Source organism: Oryctolagus cuniculus, chromosome 6 (assembly GCF_964237555.1).
Source record: "Oryctolagus cuniculus chromosome 6, mOryCun1.1, whole genome shotgun sequence".
NCBI classification, from domain to species: domain Eukaryota; kingdom Metazoa; phylum Chordata; class Mammalia; order Lagomorpha; family Leporidae; genus Oryctolagus; species Oryctolagus cuniculus.
In genome coordinates, this window is record NC_091437.1 from 92,755,476 (window position 1) to 92,778,024 (window position 22,549).

General features: G+C 38.0%; 1 protein-coding gene across 38 annotated transcripts in view; it reads left to right on the forward strand.

The window, feature by feature from the left end:
- CSPP1 (centrosome and spindle pole associated protein 1) overlaps nt 1–22,549 on the forward strand; it is a 144,216-nt gene that overhangs the window by 71,138 nt on the left and 50,529 nt on the right. For all 38 annotated transcript variants that reach the window (XR_011389120.1, XR_011389122.1, XR_011389123.1 and 35 more), the window contains 4 exons: nt 182–303; nt 979–1,042; nt 11,368–11,497; nt 13,267–13,414. Coding sequence is in view for 32 of the 38 variants with exons in the window: in XM_008255605.4 (XP_008253827.2) it covers nt 182–303; nt 979–1,042; nt 11,368–11,497; nt 13,267–13,414 (464 nt within the window). In the remaining 6 variants the exon portion in view is untranslated. The remainder of the gene's footprint in view (nt 1–181; nt 304–978; nt 1,043–11,367; nt 11,498–13,266; nt 13,415–22,549) is intronic.

The following is a 22,549-nucleotide window of genomic DNA, read 5'->3' on the forward strand; positions in this document are numbered from 1 at the left end:
GTGGATTTTTACTCTGTATTACTTTTTGAGTCATAAGTTTTGATGAGTGATTGGAACAAGATAGTGGCTTTTTCAAAAGTAGGGGTTGTATTTTCAGTAATTTTTTATAGAAGAATAATACCTTGACTTTTAAAATTGCAGTAAAGTATGAGAAGAATTTTTCATTTTTCTTTTGATACAGGATTGCACCTCTGCCTCCACCTCCCCTAATACCACCTTTGGCTACTAACTACAGAACTCCTTATGATGATGCCTACTATTTTTATGGTGCCAGAAATACTTTGGATCCCAGTATTGCTTACTGTAAGTTATCTATAGGGTAAACATTTATTTTCAAGTGGTTTAATAAGAAAGATGGTTTTCTGTGCAAGTGAAAATACATAGAAAAGCACAACTTCAGTTAATTCAGGTATTTTTAAAATTAATGATATCAATCCCATTTTATTAACAATTTTTTATTTTCATTTTATTGGAGAGTGAGACAGAGCTCTCCTGTCATCTGGTTCACTTCCCAACTGCCTGAAATAGCCAGGCCTGGGCCAGGCCAAAGCCAACAGCCCAGAACTTTATCTGGATCTCCCATATGAATAGCAGAGACTCTCAAGTGCTTAAGCAATCATTTACTGCCTCCAGGATGTGCATTTACAGGAAGCTAGAATGGAAACAGAGTTGCTGGGACTTGAACCAGGAACTCTGATGTGTGATGGGAGCATCACAAGTTGTGACTTAAGCTGCTGCACCAAATGCTTGCCTCTAGTACCTATTTTAAAGCCTATTTATATTTATAATTATTTCTTTTTACATCTGGATTTAAAAATTAACTATTTTGTGTTTTCTTGCATTATTCTGTGCTAACTCCTAACCTGGGGTATATATTGATACTTTCCTAGAAGTAGTGGTTTTATTATTTACTTTTCCTTTAGGAATAAAGTGTTGTCAAATGGGTACTCTGAAATAGATTTTTTTTTGTCTTTTAAGATGGAGTACAGCCTGCAGCTTATGTTAGTGCTCCTGTCACCCGCCAAGTAGCACAACCTATTGTGTAAGTCCTTAGTTCAAAGAATTTTTCTGTTTTTTCTTTTTATTATTTTAACCATTTTTAGGTATTCTGTTCAGTAGTTTTTAATAAATTCATAATGTTGTACAACTGCCATCAGCGTACATCTCCAGAATTCTTTTCATCTTGTGAACCAAAGTTGTAGACATTAAATAGTAATATTGTAACACCCATTTTCCCTTCCCTTCATTCCTTAGGAACCACCATTTTATTGTCTGTCTTGGTCTTTTGTTTTTTGTTTTTATTTTTATTATTTTTAAGATTTTTATTTATTTGCATGTCATAGTTTTACACACACACACACATACACACAGAGGGAGGAAGGGAGGGAGGGAGGGAGGGAGGTCTCTCTGTCTTCCTTTCGCTGGTTCACTCCCCAATTGGCTACAACGGCTGGAGCTGCGCTGATCCGGAGCCAGGAGCTTCCTCCGGGTCTCCCACATGGGTGCAGAGGACTGAGGACTTGGGCCGTCTTCTACTGCTTTCCCAGGTCATAGCAGAGAGCTGGCTAGGAGCAGCTGGAACTCGAACTGGCACCCATATGGGATGCCAGCACTGCAGGTGGTAGCTTTACCCGCTATACCATAGTGCCAGCCAGCCCCTGTTTATTTGTTTTTGTCTTTAGATAATTAATTAGTTGTTAATCAAATAGTTTGAGAGAGAGAGAATTCTCATCTGTAACTCATTCTCCAAATGTCTACAGTGTTTGATACTGGGCCATTCTGAAGTTGGGAATGGGATCAAGCTGTCTTTTATGTGAGTTGCAGAGATCCAGCCACTTGGACCATCACCTGCTGCCTACCAGGGTATGCATTAAAAGGAAGCAGGGGGGCTGGCGCCATGATGCAGTAGGCTGCACTAATACTCTGCCTGCGGCGCCCCCATCCCGTATGGGCACTGGTTCTAGTCCCGGTTGCTCCTCTTCCAATCCAGCTCTCTGCTGTGGCCTGGGAAGGTAGTAGAGGATGGCCCAGGTTCTTGGGCCTCTGCACCCACATGGGAGACCAGGAAGAAACACCTGGCTCCTGGCTTTGGATTGGCGCAGCTCCGGCTGTTGCGGCCATCTAGGGAGTGCACCAGCGGAGGGAAGACCTTTCCCTCTGTCTCTCTCTCTAATTCTACCTGTTAAATAAATAAATAAAATCTTAAAAAAAAAAAAAAAAAAAAAAAAGGAAGCAGAAATGGAGGCAGAGCCAAGGCTTGTACACAGGTAGTCTGATCTGGGACAGGGCCTCTTAACTGCTAAGCCAAACACTTTCCCCTGACTTAGTCCTTTGGAGTAGTCCAAGTACCACATATGTGGAAAATTATGTAATATTTGTCTTTTTGTGACTGGCTTATTTCACTTAATATCCTCAGGGTTCATCCATATTGTACCATATGTTCAAATTTCCTTCCTTTAAGGCTGAATAATAACACATCATGTGTGTGTGTTTTATTTTTTCCTTATTCATTCATCCATCAGTGTACACTCGAGTTACTTTTATGTTTTTAGTTACTGCAATAATGCTGTTGTGAATCTTGAGTGCACAAATATTTCTTTGAGATCTAATTTTAAGGATTGTGGTGTTATATGATAATTCTTACTTAGTTTTATGAGGATCTGCCATACTGTCTTCCATAATAGTTGTAACATTTCTGCATTCCCAGCAACAGCATAGAGGATCCAGTTTTCTTCCACATTATTGCCACACTTGTTATTTTCTATTTTTTTTTGATACTAGTAATCCTAATGGGCATATAAGGTGATATCTCTTGATGTTTTTGACTTGCATTTCCCCAATAATTAGTGATGTTGGGCATCCTTTCATGTGCTTATTGGCCATTTATATATCTTTGGTGATATATGTATTCCAGTAACTTGTCCATTTTTGAATTGGTATATTTGTGTTTTATTGTTGAATTTCATTTAGGTTTTCTCAATATATTCTGGATATTTTATGATACCTTATCAGATAAAGGATTTGAAAATATTTTCTGTCATTTTGTCAATCACCTTTTTACTCTGTTGTCTTTTGATGCACAGAAGTTTTAAAATTTTCATGGAGTCCATTTTATCTTTTTTTGACTCATGCCTTTGGTGTAATATCCAAGAAATAATTGACAAATCTAATATTTTGAAACTTTCGCCCTATGTTTGGTTTTGAGTTATATAGATTTAGGTCTTCCTTGAGTTCTTTGATTAATTTTGGTTTACTTTTTCTATGTGGTGTTTGGTAAGGTGTTAGGTTTGCTTCATTATTTTTCCCAGCACCATTTGATAAAAGCACTGTCCTTTTTCCAGTGAATTTTTTTGGCATCCTTGTTAAAAATCATTTGACCATATATACAAGGTTTGTTTCTGGGTTCTTTATTCTGTTCTTTCTGTTTATATGTCTGTCTTTATCCCATTACCACATTGTTTTGAATACTGTAGCTTTGCAGGTTTTGAAATCAGAAAATATAGGTCCTCCAGATTTATTCTTTTTCAATACAGTTTTGGCTATTAGTCGCCTCTTGAAATTCCATATGAATTTTAGGCTCAGTTTTTCTATTTCTGTAAAGCAATTAGTTTGCATTCTGATAAGAATTACATTTAATTTGTCGAGTTGGGATTGTACTGACATTTTAACAACATTGTCTTCTAAATCTGTGAGTATAGGCTGTGTTTTCATTGGTTTATGTTTTCTTTAATTTCTTTCAGCAGTGTTTTGTTTTCTTTGTAGATGTCTTCCTTCTTTGGTTAATTGGCAAGTATTTTATTCCTTTTGATGGTATTGTAAATGGAATTGTTTTCATAATTTCTTTTTAAAGATTTTATTTAATTGAGAGGTAGAGTTACAGACAGAGGGATAAACAGAGAGAACAGTTTTCTATCTGCTGGTTCACTCCTTAAATGGCTGCAATGGCCAGAGCTGAGCTGATCCAAAGCCAGGAGCTTCTTCGGGGTTTCCTATATGAGTGCAGGGGCCCAAGCGCTTGGGCCATCTTCCAGTGCTTTCCCAGGCCATAGCAGAGAGCTGGATTGGAAGCAGATCTGAAGAGACTAGAACCAGCACACATATGGGATGCCAGCACTGCAGGTGGAGGATTAACCTGTGTTACAACACTGATCCCTTTTTCATAATTTCTTTACAAATAGTTCATTGTCAGTTTATAGAAATGCAACTGATTTTTGTGTGTTGACTTGTATCCTGCTGCTTTGCTGAATTCATTTGTTATTTCCAGCAGGTTTTTGTTTGTGTAAGATCCTATCATCTATGAACAGAAATAATTTTACTTCTCCCTTTCCAATTTGAGTGATTTTTATTTCTTTTTCTTAGTAAGTTAATCTGGGTAGAACTCCCAGTACTCTGTTGAATAGAAATGGTAAAAATGGGCACCCTTGCTATACTCCTTTAATGAGAGAAAAAGCTTAAGTGTTGTTTGCTGTGGAATTTTAATATAATGCTTTTTTTTGTATGTTGTTTTGCTGTGTTAATGTAGTTTCCTTCTATCCCTAGTTTGTTGAGTTTTTGTTTTTTTTTTTTTTAAAGATTTATCTATTTATTTGAAAGTCAGAGAGAGAGGGAGAAACAGAGATCATCCATCTGCTGGTTTATTCCTCAGATGGCCACAATGGCCAGGGTTGGTGCAGGCCAAAACCATGAAGCCAGGAGTTTCTTCTAAGTCTCCTATGTGGGTAGCAGGGACCCAAACACTTGGACCATCTTCTGCTGCTCTCCCAGGACATTAGCAGGGAGCTGGATGGGAAGTAGAGCAACTGTGACACAAACTGGTGCCCATATGGAATGCCAGCATTTCAGGTAGCGACTTCCCACTAATGCTACAACTCCAGCTCCAGTGTTTTTTGTTTTTAATTGTGAAAGGATGTTGAGTTTTTTCAAGTGCTTTTCTGTGTCATTTGTGATGCTTTTGTGTTTTAATCCTTTATTCTATTAATGGCGTACATTGATCAGTTTTTTATGTTGAACCATCCTTGTATCTGGGAAGAAATGCACCTTCTTCATGATATATAATCATTTTAATATGCTGCTGAATTTAGTTTGCTGTTTTGTTGAAGAGTTTTACATTGATTTTTTAAAGAACATTATTTTGTTCTAAAGTTTTCTTGTAGTGTTTTTGGTTTTGGCAATACTGGCCTCTGAGAATGAGTTCAGAAAGGGTTCTCTTCTGTTTTTTTTGGAAAAGTTTAAAAATAGTTGTTAGGTTTTCTTTAAGTGTTTGGTAGAGGGGTCGGTGTTGTGGCATAGTGAATGCTCTAGAAAATCCATCAGGTCTAGGACTTTTGTTTCTTGGGAGATCTTTGATTCCTGATTTTCTCTTTTTGGCAGATGTTGTCATGCAAGTGTTGGTAGTTTTCTGTTACAGTTCTCTTAATTTTGTAAGATTAATAATGATAGGCCTCTTTTATTTCTGATTAATGGAAGACTAATAGTCTTTTCTTGGTTGGTTTAGCCAAACATTTATCAATATTACTGACCTTTTCTAAGAATTAACTCTTGATTTTACTGTTTATTTTTTTTTTCTTTGGTGGTGGTAGTTTCCATTTCATTGATTTCTGCTTTCATCTTTTTAACTTCCTTCCTTTCTGCTTACTTGGAGGTCACAGGGTTGGTTGAGTACTCTGCCTCCCATTAGTACTCCAAGCCGGACTCAAAGTCCTGTATCATTTTGTTGTTGTTGTTGTTTGCTTTGTTTTAAAGATTTTATTTATTTGAGACTTTGAGTTACAGGGGTTGGTGATCACAGAAAGTTCTTCCATCAGCTGGTTCACTCCCCAAATGGCTGCAATGGCCATAGCTGTGCTGATCTGAAGCCAGGAGATTCTTCGGGGTCTCCCATGTGGGTGCAAGGGCTCAAGGATTTGGATGATCTTCCTCTGCTTTCCCAGGCATTTCAGCAGGGAGCTAGACTGAAAGTGGAACAGCCGAGATTTGAACTGGCGCCCACATGGGATGCTGGCACTGCAGGCAGCAGCTTTACCTGCTATGTTATAGCACCGGCCCCCAAATTTATTTCTTTTAATCAAATTTGATATAATTCTATTGCAGTTGCAGAACATACTTGTGTGATCAGAGTTCTTTTGAATTTGTTGAAGGTTATTTTATGGCCTAATCTACATTTTGTTCCATATGCACTTGAGAAGGCATATTGTTCTGTTGTTGAGTGTATTATTCTATTGGTATCTCTTAGTTCTAGCTGTTTAAAGTGTTGTTTATTTCTTTTATTTCCTAGTTGGTTAGTTCTGTAATTAGAATTAAAGTTTTTTTTAAAGATTTATTTATTTATTTGAAAGAGTTACACACAGAGAGAAGGCGAGGCAGAGAGAGAGAGAGAGAGAGAGTTTGTTCTTCCATCCACTGATTCACTCCCCGAATGGCCACAATGGTTGGAGCTTCACCAATCTGGAGCCAGGAGCTTCCTCTGGGTCTCTCACATGGGTGCAGGGGCCCAAGGACTTGGGCCATCTTCTGCTTTTTCAGGCCACAGCAGAGAGCTGGATTGGAAGTGGAGCAGCTGGGTCTCGAACTGGCATCCATATGGGATGCTGGTGCTCCAGGCCAGAGCATTAACCCACTGCACTGCAGTGCCAGCCCCCAGAAGTAAGGTATTGAAATCTCCAACTATTATTTTAATCTCAGGTTTTGCTTCCTTAATTGTAGGACTCTGTTATTAGATGTGTGATTTTTTTTTTTTAACTGATTTATTTATTTATTTGAAAGGTAGAGTGAGTGACAGAGTAGGAAAGGGAGATAGATTGATCTTCCATATTGTTTACTCCCAAAATGGCCATAACAGCTGATCTGGGCCAGAATGAAGCCAGGGGCCAGGAACTTCATCCTAGTGTCCCACATGGGTGGTAGGGACTCAAGTACTTGGCCATCTTTGGCTGCCTTCCAGGTGCATTACCAGGAAGCTGGATCAGAAGCAGAGCAGCTGGGATTTGCTCCAACACTATGATATGGGGCACACAAACAAGGGCAAAATGCCAAAATGCTCTCCTGCACAAATGTTTATAATTGTTATATCTTAGTGCTGTTGTGATTCTTTTCTGTTTAAAAGATCCTTTTGGAGTGGGTATTTGATGCAGTGGTTACAATGCTGCTTGGGATGCTCATGTTTCATTTTAGAGGGCCTGAGTTCAAGTTCCAACTCTGCCTGATTTCAGTTTTTTTGTTTTGTTTTTAAGAATTATATATTTGTTTGAAAGGCAGAGTTTACAGAGAGATAAGGAGAGATGGAGAGAGACGTCTTCTATCTGCTGGTTCGCTCCCCTAAAGGCCACAATGGCCAGGGCTGGCCTAGGCCAAAGTCAAGAACTAGGGTTTCTCATGGGTGGCAGGGCCCAAGCACTTGAGCCATTTTCTGCTGGACTAGAACCCAGCGCCCATATGGGATGCTGGTTCCACAGGTGGAGGATTAACCAAGTGAGCCATGGCGCTGGCTCCCTACAGTTACTATCAAATGTTCTTTCATTTCAGTGTGAATAGCTCTTTGTAATATTTCTTACAGAACAGAATTGGTAGTGATGACTTTAATGTTTTAGTAATAATGTCTTAATTTCATTTTCATTTTTGAAGGATAATTTTGGTTGATATAGTACTATATTAGTTGACATTTTATTAAAAATTTTTTGTTAGGCAGAGACAGAGAGCTTCCACCTGTTGGCTGACTCTCCAAATGTCTGCAATGGTTGGTTGAAGCCAGGAATTGGAATGCAATTCAAATCTCCCATTTGGGTGGCAGAAACTCGATTGAGCCATCATCACTGCTTCCCAGGATCTGCATTAACAGGGAGTTAGAGTCCATAGCCAGAGCTGGGAATCAGACCCAGCTGCTCAGTGTTGGGCACAGGTATCTTCTAGGCTCAGAGCTCAGTGCCCAGTGCCCTCTGCATGGTGGCATTCCTTCCCCCCCCCCCCCCCCCAGTACTTTTAATATATCCTACCACTGACTTGTAGCCTGCTTTCATAGTTTCTGATATGCTGTTAATCTCATTGAGGAGTCTGTGTATATGATGAGTGATTATTCTCTTGCTGCTTTTAAGATTTTGTTCTTGTCTTTGTCTTTCACAGTTTGGCTGTGATGTGTGTAGGTATGAATTCTTTGAGCTTTTCTGACTTGGAGTTTGATAACTTGTTTAATGTATAATATTCTTTATCATGTTTGAGAAATTTCTCTCCATGATTTTTTTCAAATATTGTTTACATCCCTTTATATTTCATGAGACTGTCCTTTTGTATATATTGATATATTTGATGGTGTCCCAGGGGATCTCTCAGGCTATGATCACTCAATTTACATGTATTCAAGTTCACTGCTGCCTGCTCAGGTGTGTGCCCTTGAGCCTCCCTGGAGAATCTAATCCAACCCAATCATCTCTTTTCTCTTCTTTCTTTTTAAAAGATTTATTTATTTATCTGAAAGGACGAGTGACACAGAGGGAGAGAGAGAGACAGGTATCCTCCTGCTGGTTCACTCTTTAAATGTCTGCAGTGGCCGAGGCTAGTCCAGGCTGAGGCTGACAGCCCAGAGCTCCAACCAGGTCTTGCTTGTGGGTGGCAGGTACCCATATACTTGTGCCATATTCTGCTTCCTTTCCAGGCACTTTAGCAGGGACTGGATTAAACAGAGCAGCTGGGATTTGAACCACTGCTCTCATATGGGATTCAGCATTGTAGGCAATGGTTTTGTTCTCTATGCCAGAACACTAGCCCATTGTTTTCAGTTGTTATACTCTTTGTTCCTATTTGATTCCTTCCCTTCCCTACCTTCCTCATTTCCCCTTCCTCCCTCCCCCTCTATTTCTTAATCCTTTTTCCTACCTCCTCCTCCATTTCTCATCTTCTTCCCCTACTCCTCTTCCTTTCCTCTTCTGCCCTTCTCCTCCTGCACTTAGAACTTAGGCACAAGAACTCTAGAACTGGGCCTTGCGATGCAGAAAAAGAACAATTTATTCTAAATTAGAATGACTCTGGAATGTGGGATGATTAGATATAGTAGAGCATATCAATTAAGAGTATGGAATTTGCAGCCAGATTGCCTTGATTTGAATCCTGTTGTTACAGCTCATTATCTTGAAGCAGATTTCTTAACTTCTATTCCTTAACCTGTTAATAGGGCTAATAGTATCAATGCAAAGGATTCTTAAGAGGATTGAATGAATTAAAATTTGTAAAATGTCTGTGACAGTGTCTGATAAATACTAAGAGCTAATTGGTTTTAGATATATCAATATTATAATAAAATTAGCTACTGTAGTAGACCTTGTTAACAAAATAAAGAAGAAAACTTACATGATCATGTCAATAGAGAAGAACCATTAGTAAAACTTAGTGTCCATTAGTACTTAAAAACTTAAACAGAAAAATTAGAAGAGAAGAATTAAAAAGTAATTTAAAAGTAATTTATACTGTCTAGTTAACTGAAACAGTATAAATGTGAAGAACCTACATTGTATATTTGTGTAATAGTGATACATTTAAACATTCTTTTTGAGAGTTTTCTTACTTACTACTTTTTTTTGGGGGGAACCAATGGTTTCAGCAAAGCTGAAAATAGTAAGAAATGAAGGAAGATAGGTACAAGTATTAAAAAGGAAGAGGAAATAAATTAATACAGTTTCAAAAGAACATTAGATAATGGAATTATCTAAAGATAATGGAATTAAGGAGAGATTTCCAGTAGAGTTACTAAATAAGAAAAAAATACATAAAAAGCAGTTACAGGAAATGGCAACCTCTTAAAAAATCTTAAACTTACCATATAATTCTGAAATTCTACTTCGAGTCATCAAGGTAAATAAAAATAACCATACACACAGACTGCATGTGGATGTTCATAGCATTATTCATGATAGCCAGAAAGTGAAGACAATTTAAATGTTCATCAGTTAGTGAATGGATAAATTATACATTTTTCAGCATTAAAAAAGAGTGAATTACAGAACCAATATGGGTGAACTTCAAAAGTATTATACTAAGTGAACAAATCAATCTATACTATGTGGTTCTGTTTTTATAAAATGTCCAGAAAGAGCAAATCTATAGAGACAGAAAGCAAGTTACTTAGTGATTGCTTGGGGATACGATAAGAGTGGGGATTGGTTGTAAATGTGTAAAAGGGGTGTATTTTTTGAGTTATGGAAATGGTTCAAAACTAGATTATAGTGATGATTGTTCAATTCTATCAATTTAGTAAAAATAACTGAATTGTATACTTAATACCCTATCATTTCCTACTTTACTCCTGTCCTGATCTGACTGTATATACGTCCTTCAACCCTATTTTCATTGGATCAGGAAGGAGTTGATAAATATAGGACAAAAAACTTGTGAGAAGGGAGTAGAAGGCAGGAAGGATAATGAGTAAAATAGAAGCTGAGAAAATCTGTTTACCAGTATATTTTGAGAGATTGAGTTTACTCAGATAAACCATCTCAGTCTTCTTTATTCATTCACACATAAAGAGTGCCCTTGTTCTGAAAAATTATAGTGTCGAGTGGGAACAATTTGCTCTTGTTCTCCTTATCTTCCCCTTTGCCCACTCATCATTCACTGTGACAGTGTAGGGCAAACATATTTGTTTAGCCTAATAAAAGATTAAAAATGAATTGGGTAAGTTAGATGCACAAAACAAGCTCATTGTTTAAGGTGATGATGATGTATTTGGAAGTACGATGGCCATTTGTAGTTTCTTTTTATGATTTCTTTATTAATATTTGAGTTTATTCTATAATTTGCATTTTAAAAATGTATTATTTTCTCCAAAGTGGATACATTCCTGCACTTAAATGTGTAGAACTTAAGAAACAACACTTTATTGTGTATGATTTCTGTAACATCAACATGTTTAAAAATTTTGTTTTTGATGAGTTTTTCAATAGTTTTTATTTTATTTGCAGCAATCAGACTTTTTATTGTAATTACATTGTTTTACTTTTGAAATGGCTAGGAAGTTGTTAAATCATTATTTGGTGTTACTTGAGTAGTGACATACTTCAGTGTGTTATTTCTATATATTCAGAAAAGTATCTAAGTCATGTATCTATTGCTTGATGAATTATATAGTGTTTTCACTTTTCTGTAACTGCCATGTAGGTCAAGAAATAGATCCAGTGAACTTGATAGTTCCATGGATTGTCAAAGCAAAGGTAGGAGGGAGAGCTTAGGAAGGGGTCACTTACTTTAAGCATTCCTCTTTGAAATATAGAGAAATACCCTTCTCTATTTCTAAATGCGTTTATATGTCATGAATGTAGCCTTTTCTTAAACTTTGTTATTTCTTAATAATAGATGAATTCACATTTAATTGTGTATTTGATGCAGGAATGCAATTGGACAGAATGAACTGAAAGTTACAAGTGATAGAACAGTAAATTCAGGATTGTTTTTTGAAGATAAACCAAAACCTTCCCGACAGTCTCTTCAGTCTTACCAAGAAGCTTTGCAGCAGCAGGTATCCAACTGTTCACTTATTTGTTTGATATTAAACATTTTGTGTGTTAGCGTGGTGGTCCCTTAGACATCACAGTGTGACAGGGAAGGGAAAAAGAAAGCACAGTCAGTTGTAACTCAGTATGACACATTTTGAGGTGGTTATACTGGAATGCTGTTGGAAGCATGGGATAGGAAGACTAATTTCCTTTAGCAGTTGGAGGGCTTCACATGGTAGTTTATATTTGAGTTGTATGTTATATAATGAATAGGTTACACATTCCTGTTATCTCCAGAGAATAGAATTGGTATAGGGGAAGAGGTGAAAGATAGTGATGGAAGAATGTGAAGGACTAGCTGTTACAGTTCTTTCAATTTCATCCTGTTACAGACAGCCGTAGGAAAGAGATTTTTAAGCCAAGTAAAGAGTAAAAAGATTGGTTGATGTGAACAAATTGACCTGTTAGGAAGATAACTGGTTGTGATATGTATAATTGGCAAAGAAATGTGGCAGGTAAATCTTACAGTGAACTATTGAAATAGTCTTAACTAGGAGGCAATGAAGCTCTGAACCAGATGGGAAAATGTGGAGGACATCAAGACACAATTGTGAGGTTTCATTAACAAGACTTGGATATAGGGAAAGATAAAGAACTAGGGACTTGAAGATGATTCTCAGTATTCTAATCAAAGAGAATAATGAGGCTGTAAACCAAGATAGGAAATAGAGGAAGAATAACATGATAGGAGAGTGTATAATTATAGTTCTGTGTAGTTTGTAGTATTTTGAATAGTGTTTACTTAAGAGTATCTGCATCAAATGCAGAGGTTTTGGGGGAATTCCCTTATCTGCAAGAGGGCCCTGGACTCTTGGTGTAGTTATATATTTAACTGGAGTACTTTTCTGTAAAGTTGTACTTGGATTTTTTTTAAAGTATTTTCATTCAACTTTTACATTGCAACCTTCTTGAAAGATAGCATTATCAACTCTTTAGAAAAATGTTAGGATTCTATATGTGAAAGACTGAATTTTGAATTCACAATCTGTTTATGAATGAGAATATTGATACAACTGACAAAACTAGGTTTTCGAAATTGGAAAGTCTGTTTTCTGTATATGGTGATTTCTTTGGCCACGCTGGAGTGAAATGTTGCCTATATTTACTATGTATATGGTTAAGACTGTAAAAGTGAATTTCTAAAATGTAGATACATGTTCACTGTTCATATGTCTCTAACAATCATATGCTTATTAGTGATTTCAAGAATATATTTTATGTACAGTCATTTAGCTGTATTTTAGTAGGCTATTATTCTTCAAAGAACTTTGAATCTTCAATTTGGAGAACAGAGTTTGCCTAGGGATAGAAGGTCTGGTGAGGTAGGAAGTAGACTTTGTGACTGAGCAGTTCTCATGAAAGGATAGATAGAAGAGTAAAGTAGGGAAATCCTAATGTTCTGATGGAACCAGCGTAGTTAGGGAGGGAATGGCTCTGATATAAGCTGGGGATATGAAGGAGGAGTAAGTTGAGTCTCAAGTGAAGTTAGTAGCTAGAAAGGCCTTTGGTGGCATGATACGGGGTCCAGTAGCTATATATTTCAGCTATCTAAGTGTTTTTAAATTAGGTTTTTACCTATATTAGTAATTTTAGACTTTGTAGTGAAGTGTACTAAAAAAAACCTCTAGTTTTTTGTTTCTAACAGGAAAAATCAAATTACATCTGATATTACTAACCTCTTGTTTCAGAGTGCTTGTCAGCATTTACTTTAAATATATCTTATGTTATTAAGATTCGGGAAAGGGAAGAAAGGAGGAAGAAAGAACGTGAAGAGAAAGAAGAATATGAAGCTAAATTAGAAGCAGAAATGAGAAGTTACAACCCCTGGGGAAAAGGTGGAGGTGGAGCTCCTCTCAGGGATGCAAGAGGAAATCTGATAAGTATGTTATTTCTACTGATTGATGTTTTAAAAATAACTATTATTTTAAATTTTAAAAAATGAGATTAAAAGAAGTGGGAGTCAGAAACTATAAAACAGGCTCTCCTTTTATGTAGATTAATACAAAAGAAATATTTTGATAACATATTAAGAGGTTAAAAAGCCTTTCTTCACAATATTATTCGCTTATTTTTATTACAAGTTTTCTCTCATCTGATGAGGATAATGCAACTGTGGGGAAAAGCTCATGTTATTTGATGTCTGCCCAAGCTCTCAGAATAGTTTATTTTCTAATAAAAATAGTAAAATTCAGTAAGAGAAATTTTCCTTTTCATAAACTCATGAGGCATCTTAAAAATAAATGATTTTGGAAAGTTGTAGGAAAGGAACTTGTCTTTAATTCATTTATTACATCTGATATTACTAACCTGCTTAATTATATATTTATTTATGTATTTATATATATTAATATACCTGCTTAATGTAAACTCCTTTGAAAAGTAGACTTGATCTCAAACATTTTAGTGGGTTGTGGAAGAATTTTCATTGATCTTTCACTTAGGTGCTCTGATAAATTTTAGATCTAGTTATCACATACTATAAAAGTCTTTATGTAACTAGTTAAATATATAGATGATTTCCAGTTGAATGACAGTTTTACTTGAGTTTATGATAGTGTGAACGCAAAATGTATTTAGTCGAAACCCAATTTCAAAATTTTGAATTTTGATCTTTTCCTGAGCTGTCAGTATACAGTACTGCACTCTCTCCTGATGCTGGAGGTAACAATGAATGGTGGACTCCTAGTCAGTCACATGGTCATGAGGGTAAACAACTGCTACTCAGTAGTGTGTTTCCTGTGTTGTTAAATTCTGATGTTCAGTAGGTTAGGAGGATTAAATGTGTTTTCAACTTAAGATGAAACTCATAAATTGAGGAGCATCTGTTTTAGGATAGTTTCTGCTTAGCTTTTAGTTAAACAAAAAGTAATGCAAAAAAAACAGGTTTTGAAAATCACTTAATTAGAAATGAGAAATAAAACATAATAGAAAAATACCCGTTGAAATGGTAAAAATGTAGATTTACATGTTGCTCTTTAGGTGTTATTTGTTGTAGGGATAGGTGAATGATGAATTCTGAAAATTGTTTTGATACTGAGTTATTAGAGCACATATATATTATATCTTTGTTAAATACATGTTATTAAAGCTATATTTGAATTCTACTTAATAACTCTTTTTCTTCCCAAAAGATTTGTTCCTTTCATATCTTCACTTGTTGAATACTTTCCTCACAGTTTTGGAAGATTGGAACTCTTGTTAGCTTTTTTAATATATAAGATGATTTTGGGTGATGCACAGATGAACATTCCTTATTTTACTATTTTTTTTAAAAATCTTTTTTTTTTTTTTTTTTTTTTTTGACAGGCAGAGTTAGACAGTGAAAGAGAGAGAGACAGAGAGAAAGGTCTTCTTTCTGTTGGTTCACCCCCAAAATGGCCGCTACGGCTGGCGAGCTGTGCCGATCTGAAGCCAGGAGCCAGGTGCTTCCTCCTGGTCTCCCATGCAGGTGCAAGGCCCAAGGACCTGGGCCATCCTCCGCTGCCCTCCCAGGCCACAGCAAAGAGCTGGCCTGGAAGAGGAGCAACGGGGACAGAATCCGGCGCCCCAACCGGGACTAGAACCCAGGGTGCCGGCGCCACAGGTGGAGGATTAGCCAAGTGAGCCGCGGCGCCGGCCAAAAATCTGTTTTTTGAGAGGTAGAGAGACAACATACAAACAGAGAGGGAGAGAGGAAGGGAGAGAGATAGAGACAAAGAGACATCTGCTGGATCACTCCAAATGCCTCGGATTGGATACTGGATCCAGGTCTCCCATGTGAATGGCAGGTACCCAACTATTTGAGCTGTCACATGCCCCCTGGGGTGCACATTAGCAGGTACATATTAACAGGAAGCAAGTAGCTTCTTAACTCCTAGGCCAAACATTCCCAAACCCCATTTCTTTTTAATGAAAAACTATTATATTAAATGTATTATTAATGCATGCATTTGATATAAAGTATTATAACAGAGAACCCCAGATTCTCAGAGACTTAAGGCAGTGTAAGTCTGCTTCTCTCTTATGCCACATTTTCTGCTGTTGGTGGGTTTTGTCCTCCAAGAGGTGAGTCCATTGTGAATTCCTTTACTTACAGCTTTACACAGATAGCATCTAGGGATTGGTAAGAATTTTGCTGGGGGCTGCTCTTGAAGTGGAGGGATATTACTTTGCCTTTATCCCATTGTTCAGACTAGTTGTAGGATTCTAGCATAATGCTTTCAAGGTTAGGAAATTTCTTTATGCCTAGGAGGAGGACATAGGGATTGAAACATTTAGCCAATCTTTGCTATAAATTTAAATTTTAAATGGGTAGAAATACCGTGGTTACTGTGAAAGAGATGCTTAACTGACTAAAGCATTGCAAAACATTGGTAGCAATTTCCTAGAATTTTCCAGGCTGCCTCTAATATTATTTCTGGTTCAAATAATACACTTATCAGAGTTCTGTGTGCATATAATCGAGTAAGATAAGTATGAGTCACTGAATTATAAAGCATTGTTTTAGAATTGCTTGACCCAGTGAGAATGGAGAAAACTTTTCTGAAATTTCCATTTTTAGTAATAGCATTTAATTTGCTTATTTAATACTACAATAGGAAATAATTCTTTTAAATGTTATTTACAAATCAGCTTATTACTTAAAGAATATCAGTTTGTTTTATTTGTGGCTGTTAAATTTTGGTGAATAAAGGAACTTTTTTATTAAATTTGTGATGTATAAAGAGCAGTGTGATAACCAAGATTAGAACTTCTCTGCTTTATCTTGGCTAACTTTATTTTTTATCTTATTTTACTTTTTTAATGATTATTTATTTGAAAGACAGTCCCAGAAAGAGAGGGAGATAAACACACACACACAGTTCAAGAGATTGTCTGTCTTCTGACTGGACCAGGTTGAAGCCAGGAGCTTCATTCGGGTCTCCCACATAGGTGCAGGATCAAGCAATTGGCCATCATCCGTTGATTTCCTGGGTGCATTAGTAGGGAGCTGGATTGGAAGTGGGACAGCTGGGACACAAGTCAGTGCCCATATGGCATGCCAGCATCATAGGCAGTAGCGTAACCCACCATGCTACAATGCTGGCCCCAATCTTGACAGACTTTAATTCTGCTACTTGCTTTTCTGATTACTACTATTCCCTTTGATCTTTTATTCCAAAGCAACTGAAGAAATGGAAGCTTCATCCTTGTCTTAGCTTTCAGACTCTATGGCATCCAAGTCCTCTAAGCAGCACTTAAAATTGTGCTTCCTTAAAATTTTAACCACTCTATTGTGTGTAGTGATATCTCACTTAAAATTTTTAAAAATTATTGTTTTAAAGTTTACTTATTTTAAAGATTTATTTAGTTGTTTGAAAGTCAGAGTTAGAGAGAGAGAAAAAGAGAAAGTCTTCCATCCACTGGTTCACTCCCTAATTGGCTGCAACAGCCGGATCTGCGCCTATCCAAAACCAGGAGCTTCCTCCGAGTCTTCACACAGGGGTGTGGGGGCCCAAGGACTTGGGCCATCTTCTATTGCTTTGCCAGGCCATAGTAGAGAGCTGAATCAGAAGTGGAGCAGCCGGGACTTGAACCGGTGCCCATGTACAGGGAAGCCTGCGCTGCAGATGGCAGTTTTATCCGCTACACCAAAGAGCCAGCCCCTTAAAATTTGTTTTTTATGTATTAGAAAGGCAGACAGATCTTCTATCCATTATTCACTCCCTAATGCCTGTAACACCTGGAAATGAGCCAGGCTGAATTCAGAAGGTTGGCACTCATTCCAACTCTTCCAACGTGAGTAGAAGGGATGCAAATACTTGAGCTGTCACCTGCTTCCTCCCAGGGTATGCATTAGCAGGAAACTGGAATACAAAATAGAGCTTGGACTTTAATCAAGGTTCTCATATATGGGATACTGGTGTCCCAAATGGTGTCTTAACTGATGGGCCAAATACCTGCCTTCACTTAAATAACTAACTAACTAAATAAATAAATAAAACTTCTCATTTTTAAATAATTAAATAATGTTGCAAAGATAGTATGGAGAATACTTTCAACCAGTTTCTTCTCATGTTAGCCTCAGACATGGTTATGTCTTACTGGTCAAAACTAGAAACTTACATTGGTATAATACTAGTAATTAAATTACAGACTTAGATTTTACCAGTTTTCTACCTAATGACTATTTATTTTTAAAGATTTTATTTATTCATTTGAGAGGTACAGTTACAGTGAGAGGGAGAGACAGAAAGGTCTTCCATCCACTGGTTCACTCCCCAGGTGGCTGCAACGGCCGGAGTTGAGCAGATCCAAAGCCAGCAACCAGGAACTTCTTTTGGGTCTGCCATGCAGGTGTAGGGACCCAAGGACTTGGACCATTGTCCACTGCTTTCCCAGGCCGTAGCAGAGAGCTGGATTGGAAGAGGAGCAGCCTGGACTAGAACCGGCACCCACATGGGATACTGGTGCTGCAGGCTGGAGTTTTAACCTGCTGTACCACAAAGCAGGCCCGCCTAATGTCTTCATTCTACTCTGGCCTTAATACAGGATCATTTATTATATTTAGTTGTCATGTCTCTTTAGGCTCTGCAGCCTGTAATGTTATCTGTGTGTTTATAACAATCTTAAGATCTAATTTCTGTAGCACAAAATTTCTCATATAAGGGTATAATTCAGTAGTTTTTAGTTTCTTCACAGATATGCTATAATCATACCATCAGTAACATTTTCCATATTGAATTGCCTTGGTACCTTTGTCAAAAACCAGTTGACTATAAATTTGGTTCTGGATTCTTAGTTCTGTTCCATTGTTCTAAATGTCTATCTCAAAGTTCCTATCATATTCTAACTGTAATTTTGTATTAAGTTTTGAAATTGAAAGTGTGCATATTCCAGCTTTGTTCTTTACCTTCAAGATTGTTTTAGAAACTTGACTTTGCCTATTTTGCTTTCAGTCTGTCAGTTTCTACAAAATGGTTGGGAATTTATTCAGTGCTGTATTGCCTATATAGACCAGTTTTGGGACAGCCAGTATCTTAACTGTAGTGAATCTCTTAATCCTTGAATTTTGAATATTTGTTCGTTTATTGCTTTTCGTTAATTTCTTTCAGCAGTATTTTGTAGTTTTCAGTATTGCATCTTGTACATATTTTAAAAAGTATATCCATGGGTATTATATGTATTTTGATAAAAATGATACCTGAAAAAGTTTCAGTATCCATTCATTGGTTGCTATTATATAGAAATATATACTATATGCTGTATACTATATATACTATGTTTTCCTTATATTCCATGTCCTGCTAAACTGACTTGTTAGTTTTAGTAGATTTTTTTATTATTTTTTCTACATAGACAGTTATTTCATCTACAAACATAGTTTTACCTTCTTACTTTACTTTCTGAATGCTTTTTACTTATTTTGCACTTGTTAGGAGTTCCAGAACAAGGTTTAAAAATTGTTCAAATATCCTGATTTTAGGTGGAAAGTAGTTTTTTTACTATTAAGTTAGCAACAGTCTTTTCATAGATTTTTCTTTTAAGACACATTGAGAAGTTTCTTTTTTATTCCTGTTTTTCCTCAGCATTTTCTGTATGAATGTATATTTTTTTGAATTTTGTCAGGTGCTTTTCTGTCTCTGTTGATTAATTATATTGATGAATTTCAGCCAATCTTGGGCATTTTTGGAATTAATGTATTACAGTATATTCTCTTTTAAAATATTTTCAGGATTTTATTTGCGTTTAATTTTTATTATATTTGAAGAATAGATAAGCAGAGATCTTCCATCTGCTGATTCACTCCTCTAATGCCTGCAACAACTGGGACTGGGACAGGCTGAAGCCAGAACCTAGAATTCAATCTAGGTTTCCTGATGAATGTCAGTGATCCAAGTACTTGGACCCACCCCATCCTGCCACTTAGACCCAGGCTTAAATACAGAAAATGGGCATTTCAACAATCATCTTAATTGCTGTGTCCATTGCATGCCCTTTTTGACCTGCATTGTTGGTTCCTTTTTCCTTCTTTAGGTTTTTTTTTTCCTTCTGATGTGCTATTTTTGCTGGCTAATATTTATCAAATGTGTAATAAGGTCCGGCTTAGACTCTTCTGAGTCCATGAACATGATCTTTGTTCTGAGGACTATTTTCTGATCTCATGTGTTCTTGAGTTAGATATGCTCATCCTTGTGTCCACTCGTAAGCTCTTCTATTCCTGTTACTTATTAGACCTTCTTTACAGATGAGCTTTAAATCTCTTTCTTTGCCCTGACCACTTTTAAAACTCTTGACTTCATTTCTGTCTTCTGCATCTTTGTACCTGAAGTGTAGTAGAATACTTACTCATACTTAGAATGCAAAAGCAAAACTAACTCTTTTTTTTTTTTTTGACAGGCAGAGTTAGACAGTGAAAGAGAGAGAGACAGAGAGAAAGGTCTTCCTTTTTCCGTTAGTTCACCCCTCAAGTGGCTGCTCTGGCCGGCGTGTTGTGGCCGGCATGCTGCGCCGATCCAAAGCCAGGAGCCAGGTGCTTCCTCCTGGTCTCCCAGGTGGGTGCAGGGCCCAAGGACCTGGGCCATCCTCCACTGCCCTCCCGGGCCACAGCAGAGAGCTGGACTGGAAGAGGAGCAACCGGGACAGAATCTGGCACCCTGACCAGGACTAGAACCCAGGGTGCCGGCGCCGCAGGTGGAGGATTAACCTAGTGAGCCACGGCTCCAGCCAAAACTCTTAAAATCAAGATCATGTTTTTTGCCTTTTTTCTGTTGAAGGCGTAATTTTGATTATTCAAACCAAAAATAGCATTTCTAAAATTCCCTATATCCAATCAATATAGATTTTCCCTCTTCATTGTCTCTTAAATTCTTTCATTTTTATTCATACTATAATATTAATTTTTTATTTTTTAAGATTTATTTATTTATTTGAAAGAGTTACACAAAGAGAGGAGAGGCAGAGAGAGAGAGAGGTTTTTTGTTTTTTTTTTTTTTGTTTGTTTGTTTTTTTTTTTGACAGGCAGAGTGGACAGTGAGAGAGAGAGAGACAGAGAGAAAGGTCTTCCTTTGCCGTTGGTTCACCCTCCAATGGCCGCCGTGGCCAGCGCACCGTGCTGATCCGATGGCAGGAGCCAGGAGCCAGGTGCTTTTTCCTGGTCTCCCATGGGGTGCAGGGCCCAAGCACCTGGGCCATCCTCCACTGCACTCCCTGGCCACAGCAGAGGGCTGGCCTGGAAGAGGGGCAACCGGGACAGAATCCGGCGCCCCGACCGGGACTAGAACCCGGTGTGCCGGCGCCGCTAGGCGGAGGATTAGCCTAGTGAGCCGCGGCGCCGGCCTTTTTTTTTTTTTTTAAACAGGCAGAGTGGACAGTGAGAAAGAGACAGAGAAAGGTCTTCCTTTTCTGTTAGTTCACCCCTTAATGGCTGCTGCGGCCGGTGTGCTGTGGCCGGCACACCGCACTGATCCGAAGCCAGGAGCCAGATGCTTTTCCTGGTCTCCCATGAGGATGCAGGGCCCAAGGACTTGGGCCATCCTCCACTGCACTCCCAGGCCACAGCAGAGAGCTGGACTGGAAGAGGAGCAACCGGGACAGAATCCGGTGCCCTGACTGGGACTATAACCTGGTGTGCCAGAGCCGCAGGCGGAGGATTAGCCTATTGAGCCACGGCGCTGGCCGAGAGGTATTTCATCTGCTGACTCACTCCCCAAATTGGCTGCAACGGCTGGAGCTGTGCCAATCCGAAGCCAGGAGCCAGGATCTTCTTCCGGGTCTCCCACGCAGGTGCAGGGGCCCAGGGACTTGGGCCATCTTCTACTGCTTTCCCAGACCACAGCAGAGAGCTAGATCGAAAGTAGAGCAGCTGGAATTCGAACCAGCGCCCATAAGGGATGCTGGGATTGCAGGTGGCGGCTTTACCTGCTCCGCTACGATACAGCGCTGGCCCCACCATAATATTATGTTTGCTTGGATTGTTGCTATATCTTCATTACTTCTTTGTAGATTTTCTTCATTTTTCACATACAAGCTATAACATATACCAAAATCCTAACTAATTATATGTATTCCATACTCAAAAATCATTGAGGACTCCGATGTCTTATTGCCTGAGTTTATATTCCTGCTGTGCTTTGTGGTCTTTGAGCTAATTAATTTAGTTTAAATTTTTTTTTTTTTAAGATCTATTCATTTTACTTGAAAGTCAGAGTTACACAGAGAGAGAAGGAGGAGGCAGAGAGAGAGAGAGAGAGAGAGAGGTCTTCCATCCACTGGTTCACTCCCCAATTTGCCAAAACAGCCAGAGCTTTTCCAATCCAAAGCTAGGAGCTAGGAACTTCTTACGGGTCTCCCATGCGGGTGCAGGGGCCCAAGGACCTGAACCATCTTCTACTGCTTTCCTAGGCCATAGTAGAGAGCTGGATAGGAAGTGGAGCAGCTGGGACTAGAACTGGCGCCCATAAGGGATGTGAGCACTGCAGGCAGTGGCTTTACCTGCTATGCCACAGTGCCGGCCCATTAATTTTCCATATATAGTTCTTGGATGGAAATAGTAGTATCATATAGTTTATTGTATAGTATATGAAAATGGTGAACGTTAAATATTGGTTGCCATTGTTACTAATACTTCTGTGACTACCAAAATTGTGTTCAGCAAAATTGAGAGCCATTAGCATGCATTTTAGAGTATTTTATCATAGGCATCCAGTGTACTGTTTTGTATTACATGTCTTGCTGCTTTATTACATGTACTCTGTGTTCCTATCAAACTGGACTGTTTTGTTGCCAGAATACTCTTTTTCTTTTCCTTTTTTTAAGGAAATAATTATTGTTCGATTTCTTTTTTTTAAAGTTTTTATTTAATGAATGCATTTTTCATAGATACAACTTTAGAAATATAGTGGTTCTTTCTCCCATACCCACCCTCCCACCCCGACTCTAATTCCTTCTCCCTCTCCCTCTCCCATCCCTTTTTTCATTATGGTTCGTTTTTAGTTTGATTTTATATACAGAAGACCAACTCCATTTTAAGCACAGATTTTAACAGCGTGTTGTTT